General features: G+C 34.3%; 1 protein-coding gene across 20 annotated transcripts in view; it reads right to left on the reverse strand.

Annotated features, from left to right (window-relative positions):
- Positions 1-14,182, reverse strand: part of USH2A (usherin) — a 466,524-nt gene that overhangs the window by 72,003 nt on the left and 380,339 nt on the right. For 19 of the 20 annotated variants that reach the window (XM_039336192.1, XM_039336254.1, XM_039336301.1 and 16 more), the window contains 4 exons: positions 11,715-11,898; positions 10,116-10,273; positions 2,771-2,929; positions 1,005-1,167 (listed from right to left, as the gene is read on the reverse strand). In XM_039336192.1, coding sequence (XP_039192126.1) covers positions 1,005-1,167; positions 2,771-2,929; positions 10,116-10,273; positions 11,715-11,898 — 664 coding nt within the window. Of the gene's footprint in view, positions 1-1,004; positions 1,168-2,770; positions 2,930-10,115; positions 10,274-11,714; positions 11,899-14,182 lie in introns of those variants that run through there. The other variant, XM_039336347.1, reaches the window with a different exon arrangement.

The raw sequence follows: 14,182 nt of genomic DNA on the forward strand, positions 1-14,182 counted from the left end.
CTGTCTTCCTTGCTAAGCCACATCATTTTTGTCCTTGGCGGTTATCACCTAACCTCGGCTCTTTTATGAACCATGGACTTCAACTCCCAGAATTCCTGAGCCAGCATAGCTATGAGTCATAAAAGAGCCGAGGTTGCCTACCCCTGACCTAGCCTAATGAGCAATTTTGTTTTTTCTGTCACTCCTTCCTTCAACTCCATGGGTCGATTATATTTCCATATTAATGATTATTTTCAGGCTAATGCCTAGTTCTTCCTATTTCTTCAAACTGCCTTTCACCCCTTCTCTCCCTTCCCTCTTAGCTTGCCATCTATCTGCATTCATTACTTCGGATTCTACAGAGTCCCTGCCCCTTCTCCAAACAATTTCTCCAATATACCAGCTTTTCTTCCTCGAACAATTGAACATTCTTACCTATTAGATTTTCTTAATCAATGAAAAGGCTTACTTCCACAATCCCTGTATATCATAGAGGTCCGGGGCAAGCAAGCCATGTGCAAGTTTAAAATAGTGTAGAAACATGTACACAATATTAGTGACTTGTTCTTCTAGTTGGAGTTTCTTGAACTTGGTGGATAAAACATCAAAGTATATCTGACCCTGTTGAATGCTGACAAAAGAATTAGGTTGCAAAAGAAAGCCAGAAGAGTTTTAATGCAGATGCAGAATGCATCTAGCATAATGCATATCTGAAAAGGCTATTTGACCCATCTGCATTCAGGAAGGTTCATTGAGACTTGGTTGAAATGTTCTTTTTGCTATCTTGAAAATGCAATTTATGGTCAGTAGTAATAACATTGAAATACTCTTTTTATAATAGTCATGATGATATAATCTATCTTCCATAATCACTGTGTCTTTCGTGAGCCCTGGGACATTTATTTGGATACTTTGCATACTGCTTAGGCCTACCCATCTTGAAAAAAACCCCCTCACCTTTACAGAAAGCTTCCACTACATAGTGAGGTCTATAATATTTAAAAATACAAAACTGCAAGGACTACCTGTAAATAAAGTAGTTTGTAATTATCCCATTGGGTTTTTTAGGAGGTGACCATTTCACAGCTATATATGTTGGTCCAATGGCTGAAATGATAGGAGGACTTAAATCTTCAGGAAAGTCTTCAGCAGTGGTTGCATATACTCGTTCGCCAACTCCGCAGCCATCTAGAAGAATACAAACCAGACCTTAAGAATCATATTGCCTTTCAAGCATGCAAAGTACTCTTCTAATTGTCAAAGACTCAAGAACTAACATTTCTTAATGAAAATATGTCTCTTTCCAATCACTTAACTAGTGTAATAAAAAAAAATACATATACTGGGTCTTGAGGTTTCTAGTAGAAAGTCCAGACAAAATTATTTTATTTATCTATTAAATTTCTACGTTACCTGTCACATCTCTGGGCAGTTAACACCATTAGTCAGAGAGCTTGGCAAATAAAAAAGAAAAATATACCATTTATAGCATCTTCCAAGTCAAACTCAGCCCCTGGTGTCTTCATAGATAGATCTATGCAGCTTGTTATGATTGTTTTCTGAGGGATTTTCTTTGTTTGCCAGTCTAGCCTAGAGCTATCATATTCCAGAGAATTTTCCATTCAAATATTGTTCAGACTCAACTTGGCAAATTATTTGTGTTCAATAAGTCATGTATTGTTTTTCACTATACTGGCATCATTTGCTCTAGACTTTTACACACACACACACACACACACACACACACACACACGTAAATGAAATAACATTTCTCATGATACGAAACCAGAATTCAGCAATATAATAATTAATACTGGATGCATGACTTCCATTTGCCTTCTTAGTTTCTGCACTATATAGTGTGTTGATCCAGTTCCTCATAAAGTCCATTCAAACATGTCAAATAAATTGATATCAACGACTGTGCATAGTACAGATAGTAAGCTGACACGAAATCACCATTTTATGTTTTGGTTTAACAGAGGGAAAGCAAAAATAAGAAGCACTGAGTTGCAATACTCATTCCTTCTTGCTTACTGGTTTGCTTTCTGAAAATCAGCCAGTTGAAAAATCTTGGCAAAAGTTGTGCTTCTTTTATCATATGTCAAACTCATGTTCTTGGCTCAATTATCAGTCCTTATTAAAGTCCTATCTGCTTGGCAATGTATGATTTACAGCATTCCTTCTTTTAGAATACAGACAATGCAAGATATTTTTGAAACAATTTGGTTTGGGCAATATAATGAGGATGATGATAATGGTGATGATTTTCCAAAGATTTAGTTTGTCTTCCAATGGAGGAATACCACTTTCCTCAGAATCCCAGAGACCATGGCAGTTTCATATTCAATACCACCTGAAGAATTCCATTATGCTGTACCCATACTAACAAAACCCTTTAGATCAGGTTTCATACATTTCTTATAATTCTAAATAAGAGAGAGTTATCCTTCTGTTTCCTATGAATAATAAAAAGGATATATAAATTACTGATGTAGTATTAATTGGGAATGGATTTTCTCCGATGTGTATTTCTAGAACAATTTTAAAAACACCTTGTTTTATGTTTTTCATAAAAAGGGCTGACATTCTCCCAAATGTGAACTATTTAAATTTTCTATTGAAATATTCATGATACAATATGGAGATGTGTAAAATAAATGATTCAATCCTAGTTTGCTTTTACTAGGTAAACATTTTGAAATAAGATGTTATTCTGTTATTTAAACAGAATATATTTTGCAAAATTGCACTGTCTTCCAATAACAAATGGAATTACTTAACATCTTACCATTCTGGCAGGCTTGTATCCTTATCTCATATTGGGTGCATGGATCAAGTCCATCCAAAAGAAGGAATTTTGGCTGTCCAACTGGTTTTACAAGAGGGGAGGCACTGCCAGCATCTAGTAATATATTGTATTCCAAAGGTACATTGCTCTTAAATGACCCTATAATAAAATAAATAAGTTCATAGGATGTTATTGAAATTGGACATCGTTGGAAGAAAACTTCTTTTTGAAACTACTATAGCACTGATGTTCTGATGAGTGAACGGAATGAAATGGGCAGATTTCCTAAAGTCAGTGAGGAAACTACACAATTTGGTTAGTTCCAGAGTTCATACATTTATGTCAGAATGAAAGGAACAGTAAAAGCACAAGTGAACTAATTTACCCTAAGTACAAATGGCAGTTTTGTTATTTGGTGTCAAAGTTACCATGAGCACAATGACAACCTGCCATAATACATTTTCATGTTCACTAAAGAACAAGGATTTAGTTGGTTAATATTCCCAGCAATACTCTTTTTCATAATTTACAACAACTAGATGCTGATAGGTTATTTAACATTTATGAAGTTAAGATGTAATCAGAAAACCGTGATTATCTTTATGAATTAAAAAAGTTAAATTATTCTACTTTTTTCTTTTATGACTGCATTGCATGGCAAATGCAAATTTTGTAACAGGACAAGTCAAAGAAACAGCATCTCAATGGGTTCACTTGCCATTCTTCTTTGTATCTGGACAGTGAAAAATGGATAGATCAGAGGAAGGGGATCTTGAATTGCTCAATACTGTATTCATTTAAAAACAAATATGTCCTGGAAGGAAAAAGTTTAATAAAAATAAATGTTTTCAAAAGTTATGTTAAAGATTCTTGATTAGAGACATTAGTAAAATCAATGAGTAACAGAAGCTAATAATTTTGAAATATACTTTCTCAATTAAACCTGAATGGTGATGTTCCAGATTCAATCTTTAATTCTTTTAGAGTTTCATTTAAAGGGTTTTCATGCCTTGGATTAATATAAAAGAAAAATATTGTTTCCATTAAGATTTATTAATGTATACATATCTTGTCATAAAACCAAAATATATTACTCTACCTTATTAATTACTTAAAGTAACTTGATTAATGCTAAATATTAAAAAAATATTTTCTCAAACCAAACCAAACCAAACGTAATCAAATGAGATTTCTAGATACATTTAACATTAGCAATGCACTGTGTAATTCTATTGTGTTTTGACTGCTACTAAAATTCTGTATACTCGATCTAGCAACTTTCTTGTACAAATATAGAGCATGCACATAGTAGTAAATCAGAAAATGTAGCTAGAGAAGGATGGCAAAATGATTGATAAATGATTATTATTGATTAAAGGAACAGGTATTAACTAAAGTTAACAATTACTTGCCCAGTTTCTAATTTTGGTTTTCAAGCAACAGTGTTATATGCTGCAAATACAGAAATTAATGAAGCAGAGGGCATTCAGAGGAGATAGCTGAAATATTATAGAGAAGTTCAAGTGGCAAAGAGCTGGCAGTTCAGTTAATCTGTAACATTAAAGGATGACCTCTTAAGTCTGTTGGGTGAAATGTTGAGAAGATACTGGAAGGCCATTTCTCTGCTTCATTATAACCAAGGAAAAATCTCTTGCAACAAGAAAAAGATGCAGTTTTATAAACCCTCAAAACTTATTTAGTACTTAAAGTTTTGAGGATAAGTCCCAACATAGTCTCAGGTTGGAAAAAGTAAAGATAGCTGATAAGGATGGAAATCAGAAACTATTATAGGTGGAAGTCTCATAACAATTTGCTCATAGAATACTATTAGGTATGAGAATCTATCTGTACTACTCCTAGGTATGGGGAAGCTACTTGTAATGCATATAGTTCTCTAACTGGCCATTGGTATGATGTAATGTAATGCATATAGTTCTCTAACCAGTCAGATTGGTTTAATGACCATGAAGAAAACAATCTTAAAGGACAGAAACTAGATAGTCTTAAACAGTTTTGAAAGAAAAGTGGTGAGATCCTGGAATAAGTCCCATATTGTGGTTAAATGTTCATGTGGGGTTAGTTTTTTAATTAGAAGCCAGGCCTTTCAAGAAATATATGGTGAGAGTATGGAAAAATACCACAGTTTTATCAATCTTGCCAAACATGCAGAAACAGATATAAATGCATTTTAAAAGAAGTCAATGTCATTAATAGTACTATCATCAGCAAGTCTAGATGCTTATGACAATAATAAGCTTTTGAAAGATCGCTCAGAGAGCTGCTGTTTCTAAGGGTAAAGTAGAACTGGGGTGACCCCATCTCAATCACGTTATTACCCTAAGTGAAATAGATTCAAGCATCTTTCCATTCCTTATCTAATGAAACCACTACTTTTACATCTTGCCACTTGGGTAAAAGAGGGATTTTGAATTATTACATTTATAAAGCTTTGGAATTTAGAGATATCACCATGGTTGAAATAACCTTAGTAAAATAAAAGGAGACTCGATAGATATGTACTGATGGGTCCTTATGCAATCTAAATTTATTAAGAAGACAAGGAGATCAAATGCCAAAATGTTGCTTTTTTCATAGAAGAAGGATACTATGACCAACTAGCCTCTCATTAACATTTAATGAATAAAAAGTAATTTTATTCTAGGAGACAATATCAATTAAAATGACTATCTCAGTGGGAGAATCATTGCCAATCCTTATTTTAAAGATTGATTTCAAAAGAGAGAAATACTGTATATCATTTCTGTATAAAGTATTAAAAGCATAAGAGAGGAATTATCCATGGAAAAAGTAAACTCTAAAGAAAATAAGATTCAACCTGACATGAGTACTTCCTGTAGAGTGTGTAATGTCATGTTATAATAGTTATTATGTAGGGAGGAATGCTGTACTACTTTCAATTGCTCCTATCACCACCTGCTTTTTCACAGTACTGCCCAACTGAGCTCGTTTCTTACCTCCCAATTTTATGGGTTGCCTTTCCTTTATATTTTAGCTTTTCATGGGCAGTCTTGCAAAGATACAGGAAAACCTCATATCCAACCAGGATTCTTATAAAAAGACTTTCTTGTGCCATCATTTTTTGACAAACAAGTTCTCAACTATTGATCTCTTGGTCAACAGCACTCCGCAAATCCTCAACCTATGAGCATTCTGTGTCTAAGAAATCTCTATATCTAGCCTCTTGTTATTGGACATTTGTAAAAACATCATCAAACAATATCTTTCTACTTAATTTTTCATATAATAAACCTAATGGATCCACTTTATGATCAGCAACAAGAGGCAAGCTTAATCATTTCTTAAGATACATCGTTGTTTGGGATTACTGATTAAAGAAGATAGGTTTTTTGATGCATTCTTCCTTTTTTCTGTGTTCTAATCTGGGCTATGGTTTCCAACCATCTCTATCAGATTACTTAGCAAATTATCAATATAGCAAAAAGCAGATACCTAAAATACATGCACAAACATACATGCACACAAATCACTTTGCAAAACAACAAGAAGAAACCTTTGTATTGTAATTAATGATTCACAGGTTTGTGGATGGGTGACAAGTATCCTCACCTATCACATCTGGTAGGAGATGCAATACATATCAAACACGTCATCAGATAAAGAAGAGTGGGCATGGCAGATGGAGAAATTGATACCAAAATTGAAATTATGAACAAGTTCTTATGAGTAAGTTCTTTTTTAAAAAAATAAAAGAGTAATTATGAATAAGTTACTTGGAGTCTTGGATCCTGGAGTCCTAGTGGAAAATCATTTAAATATGAGCAAGCAGTGTGCTGCAGCTGCCAAAAAAGCCAACACAGTTCTAGGCTGCATTAACAGAGGGATAGAATCAAGATTACATTAAGTGTTAATACCACTTTACAATGCCTTGGTAAGGCCACACTTGGAATACTGCATCCAGTTTTGGTCACCATGATGTAAAAAAGATGTTGAGATTCTAGAAAGAGTGCAGAGAAGAGCAACAAAGATGATTAGGGGACTGAAGGCTAAAACATATAAAGAATAGTTGCTGGAATTGGGTATGTTTAATTTAACAAAAATAAGGACAAGGGGTGACATGATAGCAGTGTTCCAATATCTCAGGGGTTGCCACAGAGAAGAGGGGATCAAGCTATTCTCCAAAGCACCTAAAGGCAGGACAAGAAACAATGGATGGAAACTAATCAAGGAAAGAACCAACCTAGAACTAAAGAGAAATTTCCTGACAGTTAGAACAATTAATCAGTGGAACAACTTGTCTCTAGAAGTTGTGGGTCCTCCAACATTGGAGATTTTTAAGAAGAGACTGGACAACCATTTGACTGAAATGGTATAGGGTTTCCTGCCTGAGCAGGAGTTGGACTAGAAGATCTCCAAGGTCCCTTTCAACTCTGTTATTCTGTTAAGTTCTTCTTTTACAATACTGTTCAATGTTACACGGAATCCATACGAGCTTTGCAAATATACATAGCTATCAGCTGTTTCACATGTCAATGATAGGGTTGAATTCTTGATGTGTGAATGAACTATGCTGTACTTACTAAGCACATTAATTTCTAAGCAAGAGCTTTTCATCAGTCTTTCTTTTCAATTCCCATAGAAAAATGCTGTTAATATGACTGTCCTTTTGAAGTGATGGGCAAGTTTCTGTTTCAAATGTTATTAACTTGTCTAAGTACAGAGAAATCTTGGATCAAACCAGGATCCTATAGTGCCCCCATCTGTGTCCTTGTCAGACACTCCAGGAAGTGCATAAAAGAAAACAAAAGATGACAGCTGACTGTAATTATCTGTTCCCATATCCCTAGCCTCAGATATTTTACATTCACTTCCTGCATGGCAATGTGCCCTAAACTGTGAGAATTTACTGTAATTTCTTATCTTTAAAACATATCAGTTTTAAAACATATCAATTCCAGCAGATGAAAGGGAAAGGAAAGAACACAGGGAGATTTTTATTCTGATCCAAAAGAACTTAGCTTTCCTTTTTGAGCAGGGATACCATATAAAGATTGTGTTAATTCAGATGTCTGGCAAATGGGTACCAGGGATTCTGTATATCTTGAGATCATCCAGATGTTTGTGGGAAATGTCTGGTTGCCTATTTTTTAATTAAAAATTCTTTATGTAAACAACTTGTTCACACAAAAAAATTCACTTTAGCTAGGTCCAGATCTGCATAGGGATTGGACTGTTAGAGTGAATATTCAAAGCTTTCACAGAAACTGATTATCAGAACTGAGACAGTACAGAACACTTTCCAGTGAAATCAGCTGTAGATTATAAGTCAAATGCATCTACCTTCTCCTGGGTTTATAAATCCTTTTAGGCAGTACGGGTAGAGGGGAGTGAGTTTAATTTAAGATTTTAATCTTTTTCATATATTATAGCATTTCTATAATGGATTTTGTGCTTCTGAAAACTGAAAGATTGACAGCTCAGAATATTATAGATCTATTAAGAATTCATTCAATGGACATACAGTAATATTTACTATTCAAAGTATGCATGTAAATGTTTATCTGGCAACTTTATATTTAATGTTTTTATATTATCTTCTCATTTAGTGATCTTTGTGCAAGATGTAAATATTTTAAATAGTTTGGGATAAATACTGAATATTAAAATGCTTATCATGTTTTAGCTATACATATCAATATATCTGAATATTTTTGGAACAGAAGTGAATAGACTTTTTTTAAAATCCTAAATTACAAACAAACTAATTTGTTATATATCAACATTACTTTTTAAAATAAATAACAATATTACTTATAAACATAACTAAACACATAATGAGTGTATGTTTTCCATAATGGGCAAATAATTATATTTTACAAAACATATAATTCTTGTTTTGATTATCTTGAATCTATACTGAATCATTTAAAATCTCTCTCTCTCTGTCTCTGTCTCTTCTGTCTTCATCATCTTGCCATACTACTTCTCCTTACAAGGAATCTAGGATTTATTTATCTTTATTTCTGAATTTCTGTCGATCCGTGTTTAATTTTTAGTCATAATGGTTTAATATACATTGCATTCAGTAGAACAGGAAACAAAAAGAAGCATGGTTGTCACCCTGTCCTAAAACCAATTTTAATAAATTGGTTAATTAAAACTAAAACAGACTAAAGATAAAACTACTAGTACAACTCAATGCCCATCATTAAATTAAATCCATAATATGGCATCTTTTATATTTGAACAGAGTATAGTTGATTTTATTGCTTAATTATTTCATTAATTAGTTTATCATCTGTTACAGATGTCTTAAATCATTTTGATGCCTAAAGTAGAAAAATCCAAAAGGCAGTTGTCTATTGCTGCTATATGGACTTGATAATCTTTCCTAATATCTGCCTTAGGATACAGATGAAACTCAAAAAATTAGAATATTGTGCAAAAGTTCATTTATTTCAGTAATGCAACTTAAAAGGTGAAACTAATATATGAGATAGACTCATTATATGCAAAGCAAGATAGTGCAAGCCGTGATTTGTCATAATTGTGATGATTATGGCTTACAGCTCATGAAAACCCCAAATCCACAATCTCAGAAAATTAGAATATTACATGCAATCAATAAAACAAGAATTGTACATAGAACAATATTGGACCTCTGAAAAGTATAAGCATGCATATGTACTCAGTACTTGGTTTGGGCCCCTTTTGCAGCAATTACTGCCTCAATGCGGCGTGGCATGGAAGCTATCAGCCTGTGGCACTGCTGAGGTGTTATGGAAGACCAGGATGCTTCAGTAGCGACCTTCAGCTCTTCTGCATTGTTCGGTCTCATGTCTCTTATCTTTCTCTTGGCAATGCCCGCATTGGCCAGCAAACTCGCCTGACCTGAACCCCATAGAGAATCTATGGGGTTCAGGTCAAGCGAGTTTGCTGGCCAATCAAGCACAGGAACCCTTTGCAGGTGTTATGGCTTAATTAGCTGATTAAAGTGGGACACTTTGAGCCTAGAATATTGAACCTTTACACAATATTCTAATTTTCTGAGATTGTGGATTTGGGGTTTTCATGAGCTGTAAGCCATAATCATCTCAATTATGACACATCACGGCTTGAACTATCTTGCTTTGCATGTAATGAGTCTATCTCATATATTAGTTTCACCTTTTAAGTTGCATTACTGAAATAAATGAACTTTTGCACGATATTCTAATTTTTCGAGTTTCACCTATATATCCTTGCATCAATACAGCTTCCAGGTCTGCCTTTTTATATAATGGGAACCAAGCAGAGAAAATAATAAATAATGGAAACAGATACATAAGTTATATAAGAGCTTCTGAATATTAATACATATGCTTACCAGGAATGTCCCATGCTACGAATATGGAATATGCATTAATTACTGTGATATTATATGGTATGTGAATCTCTTCCGGTGTTGTTATTGGTGTCTGGACAATATATTTTTCACTGATATTGCTACCAACCCATGTACTGGCTTCTAACTGGTAAACATATCTATAAATACACATGAAGGGGAGAGAAATGACAAGAAGAAACAAAGCTAGGAATATAAAGATATTTTATAATTATTTTAGTATTCATTACATTTATCATATTTCAACATGATGTAATGTCCAACATTTATATGAATATCATGTGACTTTCTCTCTCTCTCAACATAGAGAGTCTAATCTATCTCTTTTGTAGTTATGCATTAAGAGCAGGTGCTTGAAATAAGTGTTTATTCATTGGCCATCATACATATGTATAGTGTAAGATGGACAAGGATCAAGGAGATCTGCTTAACAGCTATTCTGCCTGAGGGACTTTACTCACTATCTTTCAGATCAAACTATCTCACAGGGTCGTTGTAGGGAAAGAAAACTGGAGAAGGAAACATTATTCATGCTGACATTTATGCTCCTAAATGAAAGATGGGATGTAAATCTTACAAATCAATATCTAACAAGCTAATTGTACTAAATTGTACTTCCTATGTTTATATACAGGAAAAAAAACTTCTGTAATCTGTGTCACAATCTTGTCTTTATTTTATCTTTATTTCATGCACTATTTTTTAAAATGGTGTTTCTGAAACAAAAGCGTATCTATTCATGGTAGCTATAGTTGGATTGACAAAACAGCATATTTGTAACGCAAAACCAACAGTAGTGGTATGATTGTATGGCTGAACATTTTGCATGGCTTAATTAAAAATATTATAATTGATAGTTATAATTAATTGATCACAATGGATGGAAATAGCTAGCCAGCTCTGGCTAATGTAGAAACTAGGCTGGATCAGTTTTGGTTAACATGTGAACAGAGAATCACTTTGACCCAGCAGGCTCTAGATTAGACTAGGAAAATAAATCCCAGCCGAAACCTACCATGGCACATGCTGAAATATAATTCTAGAAATTGTAGACTTGTATTAACCTAATTGTGACTAGGTGAAAGTTCTTCTGGAAGGCCCAATGGCCTGTAAGATATGTTTTCCATAATCCACGTAGGTATCTTTATGTGAAATTCATGGAGAACTGTATTCAGTGTCATTTTGATTACAATGTTAATTTACATGAGACATTCATTCTTGGGCCAACAATTTAGGCTGCGCAGAGATCCTGATTCAAAAGCTTAATGTGATGTGGACCACACATAGACATGCATGGAGCCCCAACTGGAAGCTCCTAAAACAGTTTATCTTTTCCTGGGCTCGTGTGGCTGCCATCTACAGCAGGTACCGGATCCTTGGAAAGGACATGTTTCATTTAAGGTATTCTCAATGGGTGCTAAATGCCTGCCCATGGGTATTCCAAATGATACCTTGCCCATCAAATCTACATCTTTACATAGTCCTTGGGTTAAGCCCCAGCATATGTTAAAGTATGGTATATCAATATATATTGTAAAAAAAAATTAAACAACATCCTTTCTCAAATAAGTGACATTTTACCTTTTATTTGGTTGCATGGCAGAATGAGTGAAATTCAGATTTTCTCTACCACCTTTGAAAATCTCTTCTCCATTACAAAATAATCTGTATTGAATGACAATTCCATTGGTTTGTTCTGGCTCATCCCAATACAATTCCAATATTTTAGAGCTTACTGTAATATGACGAGGCTGTGACCACACCCCTGCAATTACATTAGTAAAACTGTGTTTATAATAATATTTGCATATATTTAATTTTATAAATGTATTAAAATGCAAATATATGTTAACACGTAACAAAAAAACTAAGCTCATTTCAGATTCTTCTTTAGAATTACTAATTTTTCATACATTAAATTTTACTTAAAGTTAACCTTGAACCTTAAAATTATCTTCTGCCTTCTTCAGGTAATACTAAACTACAGCAAAAGTACCAAAGTACATAATATAACAGACCTATATAGCAATACAAAATTCACTAATCATCATTTACTTTTAGTGTACAAAAGATTAGCATTCCAGAAAAAAATAAAAATAAATGTTTGATTAGTTATTAGACGACATCAAGATGAACTAGATGAAGTTTGCTTGGGAGAGATGTCAGATCACAACTGAAAAAGGCTTTTCCACTCTTAACATTTGAATGCCTCAGAAAAAATAGAAAAAATAAGATCAGATTTTGAGGATCTTAGTGTACATGGCAGCCTATATAGATTCTGTAAAAAAAATTACCAAAATATGATGTCCTAATTAACAGGCTTTCAGTTGCATCTTTCTGAATTATTACTAAAAGAAATTTCACATTTCCAAAACAAAACAGTCTGCTGTAGTGTGAAAGTAAAAAGTATATGAAGTTATGAGCCCAAGGCGGCTCACTTAGCTTTAGTTACACAAAGTGCTACCAGTTACACGAGGAGAATTTATCTCGTGCCACAGACAGAGCTTATGCTAGTAACACATTATGAGATACCTCCAATCTCTACTTGTTTTAGGAAGGTCATAGGTTTTTTTAGGGGGCCTCTGCAATCCAGCCTGTCTTGCATGAACTAAAGTTAAATGTATTGGTTCTTGGCCAGTTCATTAGCACATTTTACAGAAAAAGATGTTGAGACTCTAGAAAGAGTACAGAGAAGAGCAACAAAGATGATTAGGGGACTGGAGGCTAAAACATATAAGGAATGGTTGCTAGAATTGGGTATGTCTAGTTTAACAAAGAGAAGGACAAGGAGGGACATGATAGCAGTGTTCCAATATCTCAGGGGCTGCCATAAAGAAGAGGGAATTAAGCTATTTTCCAAAGCACCTGAAGGCAGGACAAGAAGCAACGGGTGGAAACTAATCAAGGAGAGAAGCAACCTAGAGCTAAGGAGAAACTTCCTGACAGTTAGAACAATTAATCAGCGGAACAGCTTGCCTCCAGAAGCAGTCAATGCTCCAACACTGGAAGTTTTTAAGAAGAGACTGGACAGCCATTTGTCCGAAATGGTGTAGGGTTTCCTGCCCAAGCAGGGGGTTGGACTAGATGACCTCCAAGGTCCCTTCCAACTTTACTATTATATTATTATTATTATTATTATTATTATTATTATTATTATTATTATTATATGGATCAATGTAAGAGGACGTGGTCCGTAGCATTACATAAATATCAATTGGCTGGGAATATAGTTAGCCTTTTATAGGTTTTATATCTTGATTTTGGAAAAGGGTCACAATGAAGTTTACAAAAACAATAAAAAGAAAATCTAAAACAAATACTTCAAAGGGAGTGGCTGACAAAAGTTAGGCCTCATTCCGTAGTCTCAGTTTATGGGAGATTGGTTACATATATGAAAATTTTTCACTCCTTTTTATCATCACTGACCATCATTCAGTGCATTCCCATTAATTAATCCCATATACACAATTACAGTGATAAAGTGCACTATTCAGGGTTATGTGGGTAAAGAAATTGCTAAAAATCAAATTAATTGGCAAAAGGGCTTGAGATCTTTCCTTGCCTATAATATTATGTGGAGTTCTGGAGGTTTCCACTTTACACTTTATGTTTTTTTCCCCCAGATGTTTCATTACCTGAATAGGTAACATTGTCAGTGCTAGTGATTATGAGGTTTTCTCCCTGCCAGTCTTGGTCTGGGTGTGGTTTGTCCTTGGTAGTTGCTTGATTAGGGTATTGCTTTCTGTTTGATTGTCTGGTGTTAATCTCTACTTATGTGGTTGTTGGTTGCTGTTCTGGTCTTTTGTTTTCCTTCTTAGCTTTTTAATTGCCTATTTTAAATGGTCTGTAAATAAGGATTATTTCTAAGTGTCCACATATATATTCACTTCTATTGCTCTTCCTTCCTTCCTTCCTTCCTTCCTTCCTTCCTTCCTTCCTTCCTTCCTTCCTTCCTTCCTTCCTTCCTTCCTTCCTCCCTCCCTCCCTCCCTCCCTCCCTCCCTCCCTCCCTTCCTTCCTTCCTTCTTTCCTTCCACTTAATTTATAGAT

This window comes from Crotalus tigris, unplaced genomic scaffold (genome assembly GCF_016545835.1).
Source record: "Crotalus tigris isolate CLP2741 ecotype Arizona unplaced genomic scaffold, ASM1654583v1 scf7180000017546.9332058, whole genome shotgun sequence".
NCBI classification, from domain to species: Eukaryota; Metazoa; Chordata; class Lepidosauria; order Squamata; family Viperidae; genus Crotalus; species Crotalus tigris.